The sequence below is a fragment of the Euprymna scolopes genome, chromosome 45 (genome assembly GCF_053919585.1).
Source record: "Euprymna scolopes isolate OS-2025 chromosome 45, ASM5391958v1, whole genome shotgun sequence".
Taxonomy (NCBI): Eukaryota; Metazoa; Mollusca; class Cephalopoda; order Sepiida; family Sepiolidae; genus Euprymna; species Euprymna scolopes.
In genome coordinates, this window is record NC_136526.1 from 2266851 (window position 1) to 2287326 (window position 20476).

The 20476-nt window shown below is 39.0% G+C and overlaps 1 protein-coding gene across 2 annotated transcripts in view; it reads right to left on the bottom strand.

The window, feature by feature from the left end:
- LOC145269129 (uncharacterized) overlaps positions 1-20476 on the bottom strand; it is a 127482-nt gene that overhangs the window by 12543 nt on the left and 94463 nt on the right. For both annotated transcript variants that reach the window (XM_080124731.1, XM_080124730.1), the window contains exons 15-17: positions 17327-17478; positions 15841-15932; positions 11445-11706 (exon numbers count right to left, since the gene is read on the bottom strand). In XM_080124731.1, the coding sequence (XP_079980857.1) occupies positions 11445-11706; positions 15841-15932; positions 17327-17478 (506 nt within the window). The remainder of the gene's footprint in view (positions 1-11444; positions 11707-15840; positions 15933-17326; positions 17479-20476) is intronic.

The following is a 20476-nucleotide window of genomic DNA, read 5'->3' on the forward strand; positions in this document are numbered from 1 at the left end:
TATTTTCATTATCTACTTTTCCTATGATATACATATATACACAAGCAAACAGTTAATAAAACATGTTAAAAACACTTTGAAAAAGAGTTAAAAACATATTTAATCTGAAAAGGAAACACTTGATAAGTGGATAGTCCTTAATCCGCGGAGTTTCGAAGAAATACTTTCCTTCTCATCAGAGGGTAAGAATTAGCAAAATGCGGGATCGGATTTTGCATGCAAAAGTATTTGATGAAACAACAAGTCAAAGATCTTACTTGAAAACAAAAAAAGTGAAGCAGAGGGAATATGATGAAGAAAAAGGTGATTACACATGAATGGATAGTCTGATGGAAGATATTATATATAGGTTTAGTAAGATGATTGATAATTTATAATTAAAATTAAAAATCTGTTTCATAAGAAGGAACACAACAAAGTCAATAAATTGTACGATCGTTTCGGAAATGATGTTTTTATTGCGATAGACATTAAGTCATGGACAATGATTTTAACATATAGTTTTTTTGAAAAAGTCTGCTCCTCAGCAAAAATATTGGGTGGTTTTTTTTTTTTTTTGAAAGACACCAAAATAAACCTAGCATTTTTTAAGTAAGGCAGATGTATCTTATAATGGTTCGCCTTTTGAAATTCGTAATTATCATCGTCAAAGAATTCATTTGGATGTTAAATGTAGCTTATTTTTTTTAGGCACAAACTTTAACAAAGACTTTTCATATCTATTTGCGTAAGTATACTTTGATAATTATGTTTCAGGTTGAAGAAATATGATATAATAAAATTACGGGGTGTTCGTTCGCGCCTGACCTCTATAGAATGGAAATATGTCACAAAGTTTAACAAGTTTTTTTTTAATATTAGTTCCACAGAATATTGTGATAAGTGTTTCAGTGTAAACAGGTATGGTATAATAAATTATGGGGTTTATCTATTTTATTTTTACTTTCATCATATTTTGCTTTAGTTTTGATAACCCCAAATTCGAAGCTATTTCATTACAACCCTTCCTTTTCATAACCTATCATACTTTCATAAATCAGAGTCCATCTTCTGTAGGCTGTTTTTGGACCCAGTCAACGACGGTACTTTTGCTAGCATATATATATATATATATATATATATATATATATATATATATATATATATAGCATAGAAAAATGCGAATATGAAAATTAATATGGTTAAGATTTAAACATAGAAAAACAAAAGGACGAGTTATTAAAACATGAAAAAGAAAAAGACAAGATATTCTAGTAAAATATTTAATAAATTTATAACTTAAAACATTGCAGCATTAAGAATTTATATATAACTAGCTGGGGTACCCAGCATTGCCCAGGTGTTTGGAGGTGTAAAAAAAGAAAAAAAAATGTTTAGTAGCCAGACAGGCTCAAACCCGTGACGTGAAGCCGGAAAAGAAAGTGAAAGAAAACATGACATTTTAGCGCTACTACTCTACGATGCAAGAGGAAGTGAAAAGTGTTCAAATTTAACCATGTCATCAAAAAGTTGACAGGCTAAGTGAATACACAGGTGCAGAAATAAACATTGGCTGAAGGCCAGTTAAGCTTTCCGTGTTTCCTCACGATGTTGGGGAAACTAAGCTCCCCCGAAAAAGGGGTAGCTTTCAAATGAATAGCAATTGTCTGATATGAAGGGTTTTCCCCACATTGATCAAAGCTGCTTGCCTTCAAGACGTGCCGGCCACGAAGGCCAGCGAGCTGATTTGATCCGATTCAGTTTCGCTTTACTCGAAAAAGACAAACAAACACTGGAAACCAAGGCGTTTTTTGTTTTTTTTTTAAAATTCGCTCACAATAAATGTAGAGGCGACAACTGTTCACAAATCGCAGATATTACAATCTAGGGAGTATATAAAAAGTTCTAAAATTATGCCCAGTCATAAAATATGCATAAATATATTTTAATTAATATAGAAACTGAAATGTGAATCCAAGTATTAGTTTTTTTTTTTTCTAAATCGTTCAATTCTTGTAAGTAAAAAATACTCAAGCTAAACTTAAAGACACCGAGTCAAGTACGATAACCATTAGGCCAGCATGACACAAAATTGAAAGTGTTTTCAAACCTACTTATTCTAACATAAGAAATCTCTAACATAAACGATTCAGGCATGCGTATTTGCGAAACGGCAAAAACATGAAACCCGATGACTCCCATGTCACGATTTTTTTACCCCTTAGCTGCCCCTTTTTCTGGATGAAAACGGATTAAAAATTTTTCCACATGTTTGATTATCCTATATACTAACTTTCAAGTCTGTAGATAAAAAATTTGTTGAGTATATAGGTTGAGAAGTTTCCTCACTCACACACACTCACTTTTATAGATATAGATAGAAGAATAGTCGACAAAAACTGCAATCATTTGACCCGCTTTGGTCTGATCTGCGTCCTTGAGTCTTGGAGGAGATCCAGTTTGAAAGAAGCCGAGCATGCAAGGTCCCCATCCACAAGTGAGAAATTAACTTTCACCATGACTAATGTTTGTACAAAATTTAAAAAAAAGATCCAAGTCTTGAGAAAACTGCACAATGTTTGTGCAAAATTTAAAAAATATCCAAGGCGTGGTTATTGAGGAAAGTGTGAACAGACATACTGCCAGGCCCAATCCCTCCTTTGCGAGAGGATTAAAAAATGGAGACAAACAGACGGACATAGTGAATGTTATATATTAGACCAGCAACGTTTCTTTAGTGAAGTAGCTGGCGCAAGAAAGAGTATCCCTCCTCAATTTTTGTCTCGTTTCTAGCAGGTTAAAAAAAAAAAAAGAAAAGAAAAAGTAAATAAAATAAAAATCCAAGGCATGGTTATTGAAATAAGTGCACACAAGCAAACTGATGAACAATTTGGGGGCAATTTTACCCATCTAAGGCCCCCTAGGAGGGGCAACCAGAGTTATCTTGGAAAATCTGTTTTGGTAAAAATTTACTTTCACCATGACTAATGTTTGTGCAAAATTATTTTAAAAAATCCAAGATGCGGCTATTGAGAAAAGTGCAAACGAACGAACGAACGCGAGTGAATTGCTAGGCCCAATTCCTCCTTTGTCGAGGGATACAAAAAATGGAGACAGACAGACATAGTGAATTTTATATATAAGACTCCCAACATTTCTTTAGTGAAATAGCTCTTGGCCTTCGGGCCAAGATCAAAGTGTAGTATCTGTTCTCTCAGTTACTAAACTTGACCCACCACCTTTCGGGCTAGGTTAAGGTGTTTTTTCTTACTAACTTTTGTTAGCAAAGACCGACCCCCTCCTTTGGGGAGTCAGGACCTAGAGGACCGACTCCACATTTGTGGGAGCTTGGACCCGGAAACCGATCCCCTCTTTTGGGAGACTGGAATCTCGGGACCAACACCACTGTCGCTGGTAGTTGAGACCTTCTTTTTTCATTTGTTGTTTTTGCATGTTGTTTTTTCTTCGTTTCGGTCTCACTTCTCGAGACTGGGATGGTCTAATTTCTCAACACTTAATTGCCTGAGCAGCACTCTGACCTGCCAGGCCCAAACTTTGTCTATCTTCGCTGCTCTCCCAGTGGATCGAGCAGACAGGGTTCTCTTTCTCGCTTCGGTTGGGGTAAGTTAGTGGGCAGGGTGACGTGGGGTAGGGCGGATGCTTCGTTTCTGCTCCCCTCTGTGGGCAGGGATGCCTATCCCCCCTCTCTCTTAATTGCGACGCGGCACTCTGACCCGCTAGCACCCACTGTGTCTTTCTTCTCTGCTCTCCCCCTCGCGGGGGGATCTGAGCTGCTAACCCGACAACCCCGTGAGGGGAAGTCAAAAACTCTAATTTCTTCAAAGTCCGCTCCTCCCCCTCCTCCCCTTCCATTCCCCTGGGTTTTCTTTTCCCCCACTACACTTTGGTCCGCGTCAGCGGCCAGTGCAACTGCCACGATGCCAGGCAGGAGGAGTACTTCACCCTAAATGCGCAGCATCTCAACTGCTAACGACTCCCTATGTGAGGGAGCTGATGCATCTCCCGGCGAGACGGCGCCAGGAAACAAGGTAGGGCCCCGGCGCGCGGCGACCTTGGAAGAAAGTGGGAGGGTAGGGCCGCAGCCCGCGGCGACCCCCCGAAAAGCACCTGCAACCGCTCCCCACGAGGGCAACCCAGCGGAAAAAGCTGCCGTTAAGTCACTAGCTGGGGAAAGTGCAGAACCCAGCCAACCAGCTGCACCCCAGGACGGCAGAACCAAGGGAGGAAGACCGGGGAACCCATCCCCCGCTCCCCCAAAGGGCGACTCCCCAACAGAAAAGGAGGAAAACAGCACCGCGGACCAAACCGAGGAGCTAAATGAAGACGTAATAGCCTCCATCTGCTCACTATTCGGCGGGGAAGACAGTGATTGGCCCCCCAACACTCCCCAAGAGGACCAAATACGGGAAAGGGGTTACTCTCCGGCCAGTGGTAACAAAATCAAGCTGGAAGGAGAGACACCCTTGATAGTACCCACAAAGGCTCCAGCTGGGAACACGGCACCAGAAGGGGAGACACCTCCATCCCCCAAGGGGACAGCCACCCAGCAAAGGAAGAAAATAAGAAAGGGGAGCAGCCCGGAGAGCAAACCAAGCCAGGACGAAACAACGCCAAAGACACAATGGCTTACTTTGCCTGGTAACGGCCCAGTTCCGAAACCAAAAAAGCCCATAACAGGAGAGAGCCCCACAACACCAGCTACGCCCCCCAACCCGAGTCCAGTTGACACCCACCAGGATGGAGGACCGGCATGGGGCCCCAAAGAGCAGCAAGGGAAGTTGACGCCCGAAGACTACAGAGCACGCTTCGACTCCACTTACAAGGAGTATACCCAGGGGAACAACATCCAACCCCTCCCGGGTCAAGTGGAAGTTCTGGAGAAAAGAGTGCTCTCGCTGATAACTTCAGACACCAAGACAAGGGGGTCTGACGGGCGTCAACAAGGACACCATGATGAACGTGTTGCTGGAGCAGAACATTCCCGCCAACTACATCTGTAGAAGGAGTTATGCACATTGGGATGTTCTGCTCCCCACCTCCGAAGACGCAGTCAGGCTGTCCAGGACCTGCCATCAGAGCAGGAACATAAAGCTCCAACCCATCTATATGAACAAGAGGAGAGCAAATGTTTCTGCTCTAAACGTCCCCTGCTATATGGAGGCCAAACAACTGGGGGCTATCCTAAGCCAGTATGGGGACGGACGTAGAGGAAGTCACCCCGGTCCGCGGATTAAGAAACATCATGACCGGGGACTACAAAGTACAGATGGTCCTGGACAAGGCTGGATTCTACGCCATCCCAGCCACACTCAAGTTCGGAGAGTGGACACTCTCCCTTATAGTGGAAGGGAGGAGGCCTCATTGCTGGCTGTGCACACAACAAGGGCATATGGCGAAGGACTGTCCAAAGAGGAATGGAGGGAAGAAGCCTACAAAAGCGGCGGGAACAAGCGTGACAACAAATCAAGCCGCTGCTCCCGCGCCGGCCGCAAATCCTCCAGAGGTACCGACAGGCTGGGTGACGGTCGTAAAGAAAGGCAAGATCAACAAACAGCCATCCTTGCAGACAGTCACCCAAGACCAAGAACAACCGAAGAGCGAGACGGAGAAAATGGACACACAGACACCCTCCTCCTCAAACAAGAGGAAACTACCAGAATCTGAGGAGGAGGCCGCGTCAGAGGCAGAGGAAGAGACAACAACAGTCTCTATGGCCCTGAGCGCAACAGAGATCAGGAGGGCCAGGAGGAGGAAAAGCCGCAAGACACGCGCAAACCACCCTACCCCCACTGAGACTGAGAAGGACTCCCTCGCAACAACAACACAGGATGAGCCCCCTGTGATCCCAACACCCCAGCAACCTGAACAACCTTCCCCCTCTCCTATAAAGGCCCCAAGAAACTCTTCCCACCCCTCATCCCGTGACAGGAGCCAAAAAGAAGAAAACGAGCAGGCTACCCCCTCCCCAAGCGCCCAGCCTCCCCATCAACCAAAAGAGGTCCCCTCCCCCACTCCCAAAGTCCGCACTGAACGGACCAAAAAGCTCCCCTTCCTGCCAGGAAGCAGGATTTGTGAAACAGACCCTCTCCAACCGGCTCCGGACCTTAAAGGACAACAGAAGGTCCAGTACAATAAACTAAAAAACTTTGAAAAAGTCGGTGGAGACCTAGTAACAGACCCCACTAAATTCAAGGACGCTTCCTTGTTGACCACTTTCGTTAGGGTCAACAAGGACGCTAGGACTGGAGGAATGTGGGCAATGATTAAGGCAGCGAAGAATGCGATCCCAGGCCAGCAGCTGGTGGATAGGGACCATCCTTCGCTGACCAACATTTTCTTTAAATGTGAGGGTAGAATCCCCATGTATGTACACCCATCGCTATACAGGGCACTCAAGCTAACCTTCCCCCTGGACGTGGGGGGCGTGGCCAAGGATGGATCACCTTCATCGGATTTACTTACCGGCAGCCTTGGCCAGGCCTGCCATGTCCTCACTGCCAAGGATTTCAGACCCGTCTGTGACAGTGTTTGAGGTAAGTGATCATGTCTTTGAACTTGGCTACATTGAATGTGAGGGGCATCAGGTGTCGAAGCAAGGCCTCGCGCGTTGTGAGAGACTTGGTGTCCCTCGAGGTAGATATTGCCGCTATCCAGGAGACCCACTTTGTTTGTGACGGGGATTGTCAGGTGCTGGTAAACGATTACGATGTCTACTCAGCATATGGCAATACCTTTAGTCGTGGAATCTCCTTGCTAGCGAGTCGCACCCTGTCAGCGTCGGTGAATGTTGTTCACGCAGGCGAGGACGGGCGGGCGCTTGTTGTTGATGTTGCTGTTAATTGTAGTGTTTTTCGGATTGTTGCTGTTTATGCTCCCAATGCTGCTGTAGAGAGGGCAACCTTTTTTCGACGGTTGGAGGGCTTCTTAGTGGATCCGGAACGGTTAGTTTTAATGGGGGATTGGAATGCAATCCTTGATCCCAAAATAGATAAGGTCGGGGGGACTAGCGGGTCAGCGTGGTGTGACAGCAGTCTGTCTGACCTGATGGCCTCGTGCGATCTCGTCGACAGATTTCGTCTGGATCATCCGGGGCGGGAGATGTGGACGTGGCATCCTGTAGTGCCTTCCCATCCAAGCACTTACTTGGATCGGATGTTAGTTAGAAGAGGCGATGTAGACTTCCTATCTTGCCCCACGTTCCACTTGCTAGGACACTCGGACCATAAACTTGTTATGGCCCGTTTGAACTTAAGTGCTAGGCCTAAACTGGCCGGATACTGGAAGTTCAACAGCACCTTGTTGGAGCTGGAGGACTACCGGTTGAAGGACACTGAGCTAATTCAGCGGGCTTTAGTGGGGGCGGTTACAGGGAGTAAGTGGTGGGTTAGTCTCAAGGCCAAAATTAGGCGCTTCTCTGTCCATTATAGCCAACGCCTCGCGATAGATAAGGCTAAGGCAAAGAAGCGTTTAGAGGATAAGCTGACCCGGGCGGTGGAGGGGGGGACCCCCTAGAGTTAGCACTAGCTAAACAAGATCTCAACCGCTTGGCTAGCGAGCGGTATGAAGGTCAAGTAGTTAGGGCTAGGTTAAACAAAGTTTCTAACGAGGCTGTGAATGTTGACGCTGTTGAGCGTAAGGCTGCTTTAAGGCGCGGTTCGGATGGGTACATTCGTAAAGTACATAACCTGGAAGGACACCCCTTAGTATCGACTCGGGAGATCTGCGAGGGGTTTCGGGAGCATCTATCGGTGCGCTTCACCCAACTACCCGGACTCAGGGTTGATGAGTTTGGCAGCTATTTGGCTGACTCGCCCCGCCTCACGGCGGCTCGGGCGGCTAGCTGTGATGGTATTATTACTGAACATGAGGTCATTACTGCGTTGAAGCAGGTCGGCTATAACAAATCCCTGGGGCTTGATGGTTTACCCTACGAGTTTTACTTGAGGCTGTCGCCCATGTTGGTCCCTATTCTGAAGGATATGTTCAACCATTGGTTTGCCCAGGGTTCCATCCCTGGACAGGTGACCAAGGGTGTGATCACATTGCTGAGGAAAGGTCAACGGCATGGTGGGAGGGAAAACTTGATCGAACCGGACCAGACTTATGCTGTGAAGGGGAGATCGATTCAAGACAATTTGCACTTGATACGCTCGATCATAGAGGGGACAGAAGACGACGCCGAAGCCGCGCTGATCAGTTTGGATCAGTCCAAGGCATTCGATAGGGTCGACCATCGGTTCCTAGGATCTGTGCTAGAGGCCGCCGGATTTAATCCGGACTTCCGCAAGTGGATCTTTGTTCTGTATGACAGGCCGATGGTAGCGGTGCAGATCAACGGTAAGCTGTCGGAGTCATTCGCTGTCTCTCGGTCGGTGCGACAGGGTTGTCCGCTGTCGCCTCTGTTGTATGTCCTGGCGTTGGAACCCCTCCTTCGCAAGTTAAGGGACGAGGCAGCTACACCAGTCTTGCGCAGAATAGCTCTCCCTGGAGGCACACGAGCCAGGGTTTCTGCGTTCGCCGATGACGTCACCGTGTTCGTGTCTTGCCTCACGGACGTTCAAGCGGTGGTCGAGGTGCTCGCTCGATACGAAGAAGTAACAGGGGTCATCTTCAACCGTAGCAAGTCTGTTGGCCTGCGGTTGGGGGCCTGGACCGGGGTAAACTCGCTTCCAGGTATTTTCAGCTGGACCGATGGACCGGTCCGCATTCTCGGTGTCTGGTTTGGACCGGGACTTCAGCTGGAAAAGAATTGGTCGGAAGTACAGTCTAAGGTCAAATCGTCAGTAAAGACTTGGATTGGAAGGAAATTGTCCTTGAAGGGTCGGGCGGAGGCGTGTGCTACATACGTCTTTCCGCTCATCCTTTACCGTTTGTCTGTACTTCCTCTCCCTGCAGAACGACTAACCCGCTTACAAGGGCGCCTCGATTCACTTTTGTGGAACGAGGGTAAGCATTATGTCTGCAGAGAGGTCTGTGTTCAAAGTCCGAGCGAGGGAGGCCTGGGTCAGCCCAGTCTCTTGTGTCATAGAAACGCCGAGAGATTGGCTTTCCTGGGTCGTTCGCTTGAAGGAGACGCTCCTTGGGTCCCTGTGGTTGAGAACTCATTTCCCAATCTCAAACCCAACCCTTCGGTAGAAGGTCGTCGTAGACCGAAGGGGGAGTCCAAGTTCTTCTCCGAATGCCGAACCGCTCTTAGAGCTTTGCCGGGGACCAATGTCCTCGATCAGCCAACGAAGAAACTGTATTGGGATTTAGTGGAGGGGACCGCGAAGGATCCACTTTGTAGGCGGATGGGATGGTAGATGGAGGTTGTCCGTTCTCAATGGTGTTGGGCGCCGGGACGGGAGGTTCTGAATAACTCGGAATTCTCCCTGACTTGGCGACTGGTCCGAAATGCGCTGCCCCTCTTCGACGTACTTTTCCAGTATAAAGAACATACCAGTCGCTTCTGTCCGTGCTGTGACGAACGCGAGCCCGAAACAATCGAGCACGTGTTTTTTAGTTGCAGCCGGATACAGCCCCTATTAAAGTACGTCGAGGGGGTAACAGCTCGCATCGATGCCGAGTGTCTGCTCGATCTCGACGTAGGAACTTTTGTGTACAACATGGAGCCGCCGTTCCCCAGGGAGGAAAGTTTGGTTTTCCTGGCGATCCTAGCAGTAGCGCGTATGACCATTTGGATCACGCGCCTCAAGTTGGTCCACGAAGGGACATCTGTTCCTGATCGGGATCTGATCGTTTACTTTAAACATTTGCTTAAAGTAAAGATCAGATGCGATTGGAAGAGGTTGCCTAGAGTGGAATTTTACAATAGGTGGGTGCACAGCACTAGTTTGTGCATCCGTCGAGGAGCCAAGTTTCAATACGTGTTCCCTCCTTAGGCATGGCATGGGCGGTGCTGGGTCCTACGGAACCCATCCCGCCTAGGTTAGCATTATAAGTTCAGTAAAGTAACTCTTGACTGGTGGTACAAATGAGATCCTGTTCCTGATTTTATTTTTTGGTATTAGAGAACCTCTGAGTCTGCCCAACCCCCCTGCTCCTCATCTTTATTTTCTGATGCCCCCGGTCATCCCCCTACTCAGAGGTCACCTTCCTACCCCCTCCATCCGTTGCTTTATTTTCTCCCACCTCCATTAAGGCGACTTCCCCAAACCCCATTAGGGATGCTCTGCTTGTTTTCGGTTCCCCGGAAAACAGTGGGGGATCTAGCCACATAGAATAGTACAGGGGGGTCTTACTAACAACACATTAGTAGTTTTTTCCTTATTTTTGAAATGAACATTTTCATTAGTTTTTTCCCACTCCACGAACATTTTATGCTAATTAATTCAAGAACTCTTTCTAATGAAATCGAACTTTATTTTCTCACACATACACAAAAAAAAAAAAAAAAAAAAAAATGCACACACAACATACAGAAATGAATATACAAATTGTACATAGTTAAATTTTACATTGAACGCTGGGGTTATTAGTTAGATTAGGATCCACAGAGTGATTGAGGTATTTTGGTAAATGTTGCCAGTCAAGAGTAAGACTTCAAAGTCTCATCTGTTACATAGTCAAAAAGACCCTGTACCCTCCCCCTCCCAACTTCTTGTAGGGCCTTGTGCCTAATTTTGTTGAATTGAATTTTTTGTACGTTTTTTATGTTCAATTTTTTCTTTCTCAATAAAATATATAAACAAGATCAAAGTGTAGTATCTGTTCCGGCAGATACTGCAAGCAAAGACCATATGTGGGGTTTCCCCCACATATAAGACCTTGGTCAATATAGGGGCAACCCTTCATACCAATTGTCACTATCCAGCTCCCATTTCCCACCCATCGGGAGCTGGTCCCCTTTTCCCTCCCCCTCCCTCTCCACATTAAAAAAACGGCCTTGTGCCTAATTTGCTCAGTGGGGAAGCAAATAAATATTTCTTGGCCTTCGGGCCGGGATCAAAGTGTAGTATCTGTTCCGGCAGATACTGCAAGCTATGACTAGCTAGGACTAGCTATGACTAGCATAGACTAGATGTGGGGGCAACCCCACATGCTTGACCTTTAATCAGCTCCCATTTCCCACCTCTCGGGAGCTGGTCCCCTTTTTCCCTTCCCCCTCCCTTCACTCCTCACATTAAAAATCGGCCTTGTGCCTAATTTGCTCGGTGGGGGAGCAAATAAATACCATCTGTTAAGGCAGATGCTGCACTTAAGATAATTTGTCCCAGTCAATGGAGGGGAAACCCTCTATACTGGGACAATTACTATTTTTGGTCCCAACCAGAATGCCCTTTTTGCCTTTTCTTCCGGGAGCTGGTTTAACCCCACTTTAAAAACGACCTTGTGTCACATTTTGCTTTGGTGGGAAAGCAAATAAATACTAAAAGCTGCTGCAAGAGAAGAAAATATTCCTCATCAATTTTTGTCTCATTCGTAGCAGGTTTCGTGGTACTTACTTGCATCTGGAGAAGGCAGAACGGAATTGGGACCAGTGTTAAGCTTCCTGTGGTGTACTTCTCGCGGACCGGAATCTTCGTCTTGGTTTCCTTCGTCAGCGTACATAGTGAACAATGGGCTGCTTAAAGATTTTGCTGGTTCACTAGGCAACATTTCCTGGCTTGGCGGACGGCGTTCTTGGATTCCTGGCACAAACTTCTTGCTGTTTGCTCGACTTTCCTCGTTGATTTCATTGCGTATCGCTTCTTCAGCTTTCTCCACCTGTCCAAGAACACAAAATGCCACAATATTTTTAAGCAGAAAACACGGGGGAGGGGGGGGGGGATTTAGAACGCATTAATTGAATTATCCGAACTACCATTTATATACTGAGCATTATTTTCACGTTTCGGTCGATGTAAAGTCAGACCTTCTTCACGTATATAGTGTCGAACTCTGGAATCTACACAAAATTTTGAACGGAAACTGTAGAAATGAGAAAGACAAGAAGTCTATAATTTTAACGTGTTTTATTTGATTATCTTCGTTAGTAGGTTTGTTTAGAGAAAGGGTTGGTGTTGGAAAGAGTTTCTGTGGTAGAACACGAATGATTAGACAGACGTGTTGAATGGGAAAGAGTTCATAAAAAGGAAAAATAAAACTATTTCCTGTTATGAACTGAAATATCAAATTTTATTTTAACAAATATTGAAAGCTTCTGTACTCATCTGTACCATTAAATTTTTGTAATATATATGTATGGAACGCCATTAAATTTTTGTAATATATATGTATGTAACGCCATTAAATTTTTGAATATATATATGTATGTAACGCCATTAAATTTTTGAAATATATATGTATGTAACGCCATTAAATTTTTGTAATATATATGTATGGAACGCCATTAAATTTTTATAATATATATGTATGGAACGCCATTAAATTTTTATAATATATATGTATGGAACGCCATAAAATTTTTGTAATATATATGTATGGAACGGCATTAAATTTTTGTAATATATATGTATGGAACGCCATTAAATTTTTGTAATATATATGTATGGAACGCCATTAAATTTTTGTAATATATATGTATGGAACGCCATTAAATTTTTGTAATATATATGTATGGAACGCCATTAAATTTTTGTAATATATATGTATGGAACGCCATTAAATTTTTGTAATATATATGTATGGAACGCCATTAAATTTTTGTAATATATATGTATGGAACGCCATTAAATTTTTGTAATATATATGTATGGAACGCCATTAAATTTTTGTAATATATATGTATGGAACACCATTAAATTTTTATAATATATATGTATGGAACGCCATTAAATTTTTATAATATATATGTATGGAACGCCATTAAATTTTTGTAATATATATGTATGGAACGCCATTAAATTTTTGTAATATATATGTATGGAACGCCATTAAATTTTTGTAATATATATGTATGGAACGCCATTAAATTTTTGTAATATATATGTATGGAACGCCATTAAATTTTTGTAATATATATGTATGGAACGCCATTAAATTTTTGTAATATATATGTATGGAACACCATTAAATTTTTGTAATATATATGTATGGAACGCCATTAAATTTTTGTAATATATATGTATGGAACGCCATTAAATTTTTATAATATATATGTATGGAACGCCATTAAATTTTTATAATATATATGTATGGAACGCCATTAAATTTTTGTAATATATATGTATGGAACACCATTAAATTTTTGTAATATATATGTATGGAACACCATTAAATTTTTGTAATATATATGTATGGAACACCATTAAATTTTTGTAATATATATGTATGGAACGCCATTAAATTTTTGTAATATATATGTATGGAACACCATTAAATTTTTGTAATATATATGTATGGAACGCCATTAAATTTTTGTAATATATATGTATGGAACGCCATTAAATTTTTATAATATATATGTATGGAACGCCATTAAATTTTTATAATATATATGTATGGAACGCCATTAAATTTTTATAATATATATGTATGGAACGCCATTAAATTTTTATAATATATATGTATGGAACGCCATTAAATTTTTATAATATATATGTATGGAACGCCATTAAATTTTTATAATATATATGTATGGATAGCCATTAAATTTTTATAATATATATGTATGGAACGCCATCTTAAGCAGGAGGACTTCATTTGTTCTTCGTTTAATTTCAGTCTTATTTTTCAAAAAACTATATGTTAAAATTATTGTCCATGACTTAATGTCTATCTCAATAAAAACATTGTTTCCGAAACAATCGTACAATTTATTGACTTCCAGTAAATTCACTTGTTCTTTGTTTAATTTCAGTCTTATTTTTCCCCCCTATAAACATAACATACACATATGTAATAACAATGTATGGCACTCGTCTGCTTTCAATAAAATACCCCGATTATCTCCCTTTCATTCTCTCTGTTTCACTTGTTACTTCTCTTTTCAAATAAGTAGCAGCAGTAGTCGCTGGAGCGACGTGGTTGCTACGGAAACCAGTCATAAAAAGCGTCGCTCACACCCTTACATATTTTTACGATTTTGAACACCAGAAAATTCATCATTGTTTTACTGAACAAAATTTGAATTTTTTTTTTTTTTTCACAATATAGCTGAGAAGGTGATCTTTAAACTGTAATAATTGTTTGAAATTGGGTCGAAAAATGAGTGAGCGGTGAAGCTTTAAAGCAGTTCTAAATGACTAAAACTGCCACTTAACCATATATTCAAACACTACCGTGTTTGAAGGATATATGTACGCACACACATACGTTATTTATTTATTTAAAAAAAGATTTGATTCAGGGAATCTTAAGCAGGACGACCCTTGGTGTGTTTTGCAGTATTATGGTGAATGAGAACTCTAGCTAGGATTAGCATAAACCACCCAAGGTACGAGGATAACCAAAGACCCCCCCCCTCCCAATTTTTGAGTAGCATGTGCCTAATCTTTTGTTTTTGTTTTTTTTTTCGTAACATTTCATCAAAATAAAAGATATACAACTTAAATAAAACACAGATGAAGTCGTTTCAATTTTGGTCATATATATGATATAGGTACAAAAATATATATGATATGGATACAAAAATATATATGATATAGGTACAAAAATATATGATATAGGTACACAAATATATATGATATAGGTACACAAATATATATGATATAGGTACACAAATATATATGATATAGGTACAAAAATATATATGATATAGGTACAAAAATATATATGATATAGGTACAAAAATATATATGATATGGATACAAAAATATATATGATATGGATACAAAAATATATATGATATGGATACAAAAATATATATGATATAGGTACAAAAATATATATGATATAGGTACACAAATATATATGATATAGGTACACAAATATATATGATATAGGTACACAAATATATATGATATAGGTACACAAATATATATGATATAGGTACACAAATATATATGATATAGGTACAAAAATATATATGATATAGGTACAAAAATATATATGATATAGGTACACAAATATATATGATATAGGTACAAAAATATATATGATATAGGTACAAAAATATATATGATATAGGTACAAAAATATATATGATATAGGTACAAAAATATGTGATATAGGTACAAAAATATATATGATATAGGTACAAAAATATATATGATATAGGTACAAAAATATATATGATATAGGTACAAAAATATATATGATATAGATACAAAAATATATATGATATAGATACAAAAATATATATGATATAGATACAAAAATATATATGATATAGATACAAAAATATATATGATATAGGTACAAAAATATATATGATATAGGTACAAAAATATATATGATATAGGTACAAAAATATATATGATATAGGTACAAAAATATATATGATATAGATACAAAAATATATATGATATAGATACAAAAATATATATGATATAGGTACAAAAATATATATGATATAGATACAAAAATATATATGATATAGATACAAAAATATATATGATATAGATACAAAAATATATATGATATAGATACAAAAATATATATGATATAGGTACAAAAATATATGTGATATAGGTACAAAAATATATATGATATAGGTACAAAAATATATGTGATATAGGTACAAAAATATATATGATATAGGTACAAAAATATATGTGATATAGGTACAAAAATATATATGATATAGGTACAAAAATATATATGATATAGGTACAAAAATATATGTGATATAGGTACAAAAATATATATGATATAGGTACAAAAATATATATGATATAGGTACAAAAATATATGTGATATAGGTACAAAAATATATATGATATAGGTACAAAAAATTACCAGTGTCTGTAATCTTGAATTCGACACCTGTACTTCTTGGTCACCATCTTCAGTAGAGAAGACCAAATCATGGTCGCTGACACCAAACACAGCTTAAAATAAATAATAAAAGCATTACAGATTACTGCATGATTATAATCAGACTTGTGGCCTTTTTTCCTTTTTTTTTTTTTTAAAGGGGGTGGGGTGGGGGTCACTGCTCCTCAAGGCTTGATTGGTTGTTTTTGTTTTATGGCATATCAATCCTTTTCAGGTTATTTAATGCCGAATCCAGTGATCCTGAAGAAATATTTTTTAATAGAATATCTTTGTTTTTTTTTTCAAGTCGGTTTCTATTTAATCCATAGTTGGGACCCTAACAGGTACTACCACTCCGAGTCAGAGTGGACCTGGGAGCAATGTCAATTAAGGGTGGCTCCACACTCCCCAAAGACCGCAAGGTGGGGCGTCATTATCGGATATAGTTTAAGTTCATATCCAGAACCTCAAGGCTTGAAGAATAATGTTTAATTATAACGTAATTTATTTTAATTTTATTTTTGATAATTTCAACAAATTTTTACTGGACATAAAGAATACAATTTTCAAGACATTTTCAAGTTTTTTCAAGTTAATAGAAATAACTATGAAGATGAGGACAACAGAATGTAAGAATGTTAATTCAAACAAGCCGAGCATACAATTTTACCTCCATAATGTCCCCCAAGGGGAACAACCAGACTTAATCCGGAAAATCCGTACTGGCAAAAATTTACTTCTTATTAGGACTAGAGTTTGTGCAAAATTTCCCCAAAATCCAAGACATGGTTATTTAGATAAGTACAAACAAACAAACAAACAAACAAAAGTGAATTCCAATCTCTTTGTTGGGAGACCAAATATTTAGTTTTTTAAATTTAGACAAAAATGATTTTATTTTTTCTAATTATTCAAATGGTAAATGTTAATTGGGCTCTAAAAGTTGCAGAAATTTGATTTACAGAAAAATTGGGTCCATTTAATGGGAGAAAGAATAACTAAACGATTCTCGATGGTTAGGGTTTAAGTTTAGGGCTATTCAATTTTACCAACATTAAAAACTGATTGCAAAAAAATTGAAAAATAAAAAAAAATTTACGTATTTACATGTCAAGTAAAAAAAAAAAAAAAAAAAAAAAAATTTTTGTATTTACATGTCAGGTAAAAAACAAAAAAAAAATTATATATTTACATGTCAGGTAAAAAACAAAAAAAAAAATTATATATTTACATGGCAGGTAAAAAACAAAAAAAATTTTTTTATATATTTACATGTCAGGTAAAAAACAAAAAAAAAATTATATATTTACATGTCAGGTAAAAAACAAAAATTTTTTTTATATATTTACATGTCAGGTAAAAAACAAAAATTTTTTTTATATATTTACACGTCAGGTAAAAAAACAAAACAAAAAAAAAAAAAATTAATGCTTGAGGGACAAACGAATTATAAGGACTGGTAACTTACTGTCCATTGATTCAAGGAATTTTATTTGATCATCGAGAGTTTCATCGCTAACTCTTTTCCCAGCATGCATCTGTGCCAGTTGCATTTGTGTCTCTGACACACAGAGATCGTCAACGATGAATAATTGTTTTAGGTCTTGTTTTGTAAAATATCTGCAAGAGAAAAAAAAATATTAAAATTAGACTTAACCCAAAAGTCAAAAACATTTGCGGACCTGAAGAATCTTGCCCCCCACCTTCTTTTTTTGTATTCTTATTTTTTTTTTTTTTCAATTTTTTTACTGAATTATTATCGAATGAACACTAGATAAAAAAAATAAAAAAAAAATTAAAACAGACAAAGTCAATATTTAAGTATTTGTACCTATTTACAATGCCTCCCCACGGGACAGAGTTAGACACCAGGGTCGTTTTTTAACGTGGAGAAAAGGTACAAAAATAAAAATTGTCTCAGTCGTAAAGAATTTCTCCTCCACTGAAAGAGAATAAAAAAAATGGAAGTGCCGCATCTGAACAGATACTACACTTTGATCTTAGCTAAAAGGCCAAAGGGATGCTCAGTTTCTAGTTAATCGATCACCCATTTTAGAACCACCTTGTTTTTAGGCCAAATTTTGCAAATTTAGCTATTTTGGAGCAGTTTAGCCATTTTTTTAATATCTTAAAAAGCGAAATTAAAAAAAAGAAAAAAAAAAAAAAAGGCTATAATACTTAAAAAACAAAACAAAAAACAGAAAAAAAAAAAAAAACAAAAAAACTAAAGTTGCAAAATTTGACCTAAAAATATCGATTGGTTCTAAAATGGGTGATCGATTTACTAGAGCGTTATATTAGAAATCGAGCACCCCTACAAATGTTTAAATATTGACCTATTTTTTTTTGATAATCTGGTAGACTAGTGTCCATTCGATAATCCGCTGAAAAAAAAAAAAAAAAAGCATACGGTGTCTCCCTTCACGAGTGAACAAATCCGTTTGCCACCATGACAAATGTTTGTGCAAGATTGTTAAAAAATCCATAGCGTGGTTATTGAGAAAAGTGCAAACAGACAGACAAACGATTTTGGGGGCAATTTCACCCCTATAATGGCCCCTAAGGGAGGCAACCAGAGTTATCCCGGAAAATCCGTTCTGACAAAAATTGACTTTCCCATGTCACGGTTTATTTATTTGCTTCCCCATGCAAGCTAATTACACAAAACCGTTTTTAATGTGGAGGAAAATTAGCCCCCCCCCCCAAAACGGGGCACTCTTGTAGTTTCCAAAACAATGGTAATTGTCTCAGTATGAAGGGTTTCCCCTACATTGACTAAGGACCACTTATAGAACAGATACTACCTCATGGTTTGTGCAAAATTAAAACAAAAAAATCTAAGAAATGGTTGAGAAAAGTATGAACAGACTAATGGAAGTGAGTTACTCGGTCCAACCCCTCCCTTGTCGTGGGGGAAGGGAGGGGACAAATAAATAAAGGGGCAAGATTCTTAAGGTCCGTGAAAACATTAAATATTAACATTTAGATAATTTTAATACAAATTTATCCATCTTTTATTTAAAAAAAAAAAAAAAGAAAAAAAATGAAAAGAAAAAAAATCAATTTGCTCAAATGATGAATTAGAGTAAAATTAGACATCTTCAGAACAATTTAATAATTTAAATGAAACATTTTTTGAATTAAGGTAAAATTGGATATTTTCAGAACAATTTAATTTAAATGAAACATTTTTTGAATTAAGGTAAAATTGGATATTTTCAGAACAATTTAACTTAAATGAAACATTTTTTTGCGAATTAAAACATTGGATTTTTTTTTTTTTTTTCCAAAACATTTTTTGAAAATTATTCTGTTGGTGCAAAAAATATTTTTTTTTTTTTTTTTTTAACATTCAACTAATATATATATATACACGGTGTCCACAAAGTCTGGCTGCATAATGTAGCCAGACTTTGTGGACACCCTATATATAACTAGCCTGAGTGCCTGGCGTTGCCCGGGTGTTTGTAAGTGTGTGTTGGGCAAAAAGAAAAGTTGGAGTTGTTTGCCTGTTTCCCACCTGACTACAACTTGGGCGTCTTCAAGTCCAACATAAACAAACTCCTGACAAACCGCCCCCTTAAGTAAGACACTCTATCAAAACCCCCAATACTAATGATTACTACAATACTATCTCATTGATTACTGTACACGCAATAACCCTTATCCCTGAGTGGCCTCCGGGCCTTGATAAGTGGTGACTTCCATGTAAAAAAAAAAGGCAGGCTTGAACCGGTGATGTGAAGGAGGAAAAAAAAAAAGAAAAAAAAAAAAAAAGTGGTAGTAGGCAGGCAGGCTTGAACCTGTGATGCAAATGAGGAAAATAAAGTGGGGAAAAAAAAAAAAAAAGTGACGCATTAGCTGTTGCACCCAACACCGTACTGCAAGTGACAAATATTTAAATTAAGGCTAGACAATCGAAATGACCTTTGAAAATATTGGCGAGAAAAAAAAACCCTACTCTTCCCTGTAGAAAAATGCCCAGTTGAGGGGGAAGGAATTAATGTTTTTGGCCAATTTTTTGATATTTGTCATCCAAAGGGTCGAGCTTCAAAATGATATCGATCTCGTGAAAATCCGTCACCTCTGTCAAAAGAGAACTTTAATGCCTACTAGACAGTGTCCTCGAGTGTCTAAGTTCTTTCTGTACAGGGGTTTGTCAAAACAACCTGGCATGAGGATACTTTTTCCATAGAAGTAAACCCTGACCAAATATTCAAAATCGCATAGTATTTGCCGCCCAAATAAGATCTCCTTTCTATGGCTAACCCACATTAGCTTTTACGAGGAATGGTGCACTTTCTCCAAGTGAGGTTACCTCAAGTAACAGCACGAAACTGGATACTCCACCAGACTAGATAAATTCTTGTCCTGGAATCCAGTAAGACCAAGAGACCAAAACGAAAAATATACTACAACGTATAAAAATGGTTAATTGGGGAGAGGAAAATTATGTTCTCAATTTCTTTACTAACTCAGTGTTTGAGAGATAAAGAACTTTAATGGAACATTCGAATATATATGTATCCCATATAGACTTCAAGTGTTAGCCCCTGGTTGTTATGGGCCCCTTGATTTCTGAGAACTTTGACTGAAGTAAAATAAAACGAAAAAGATT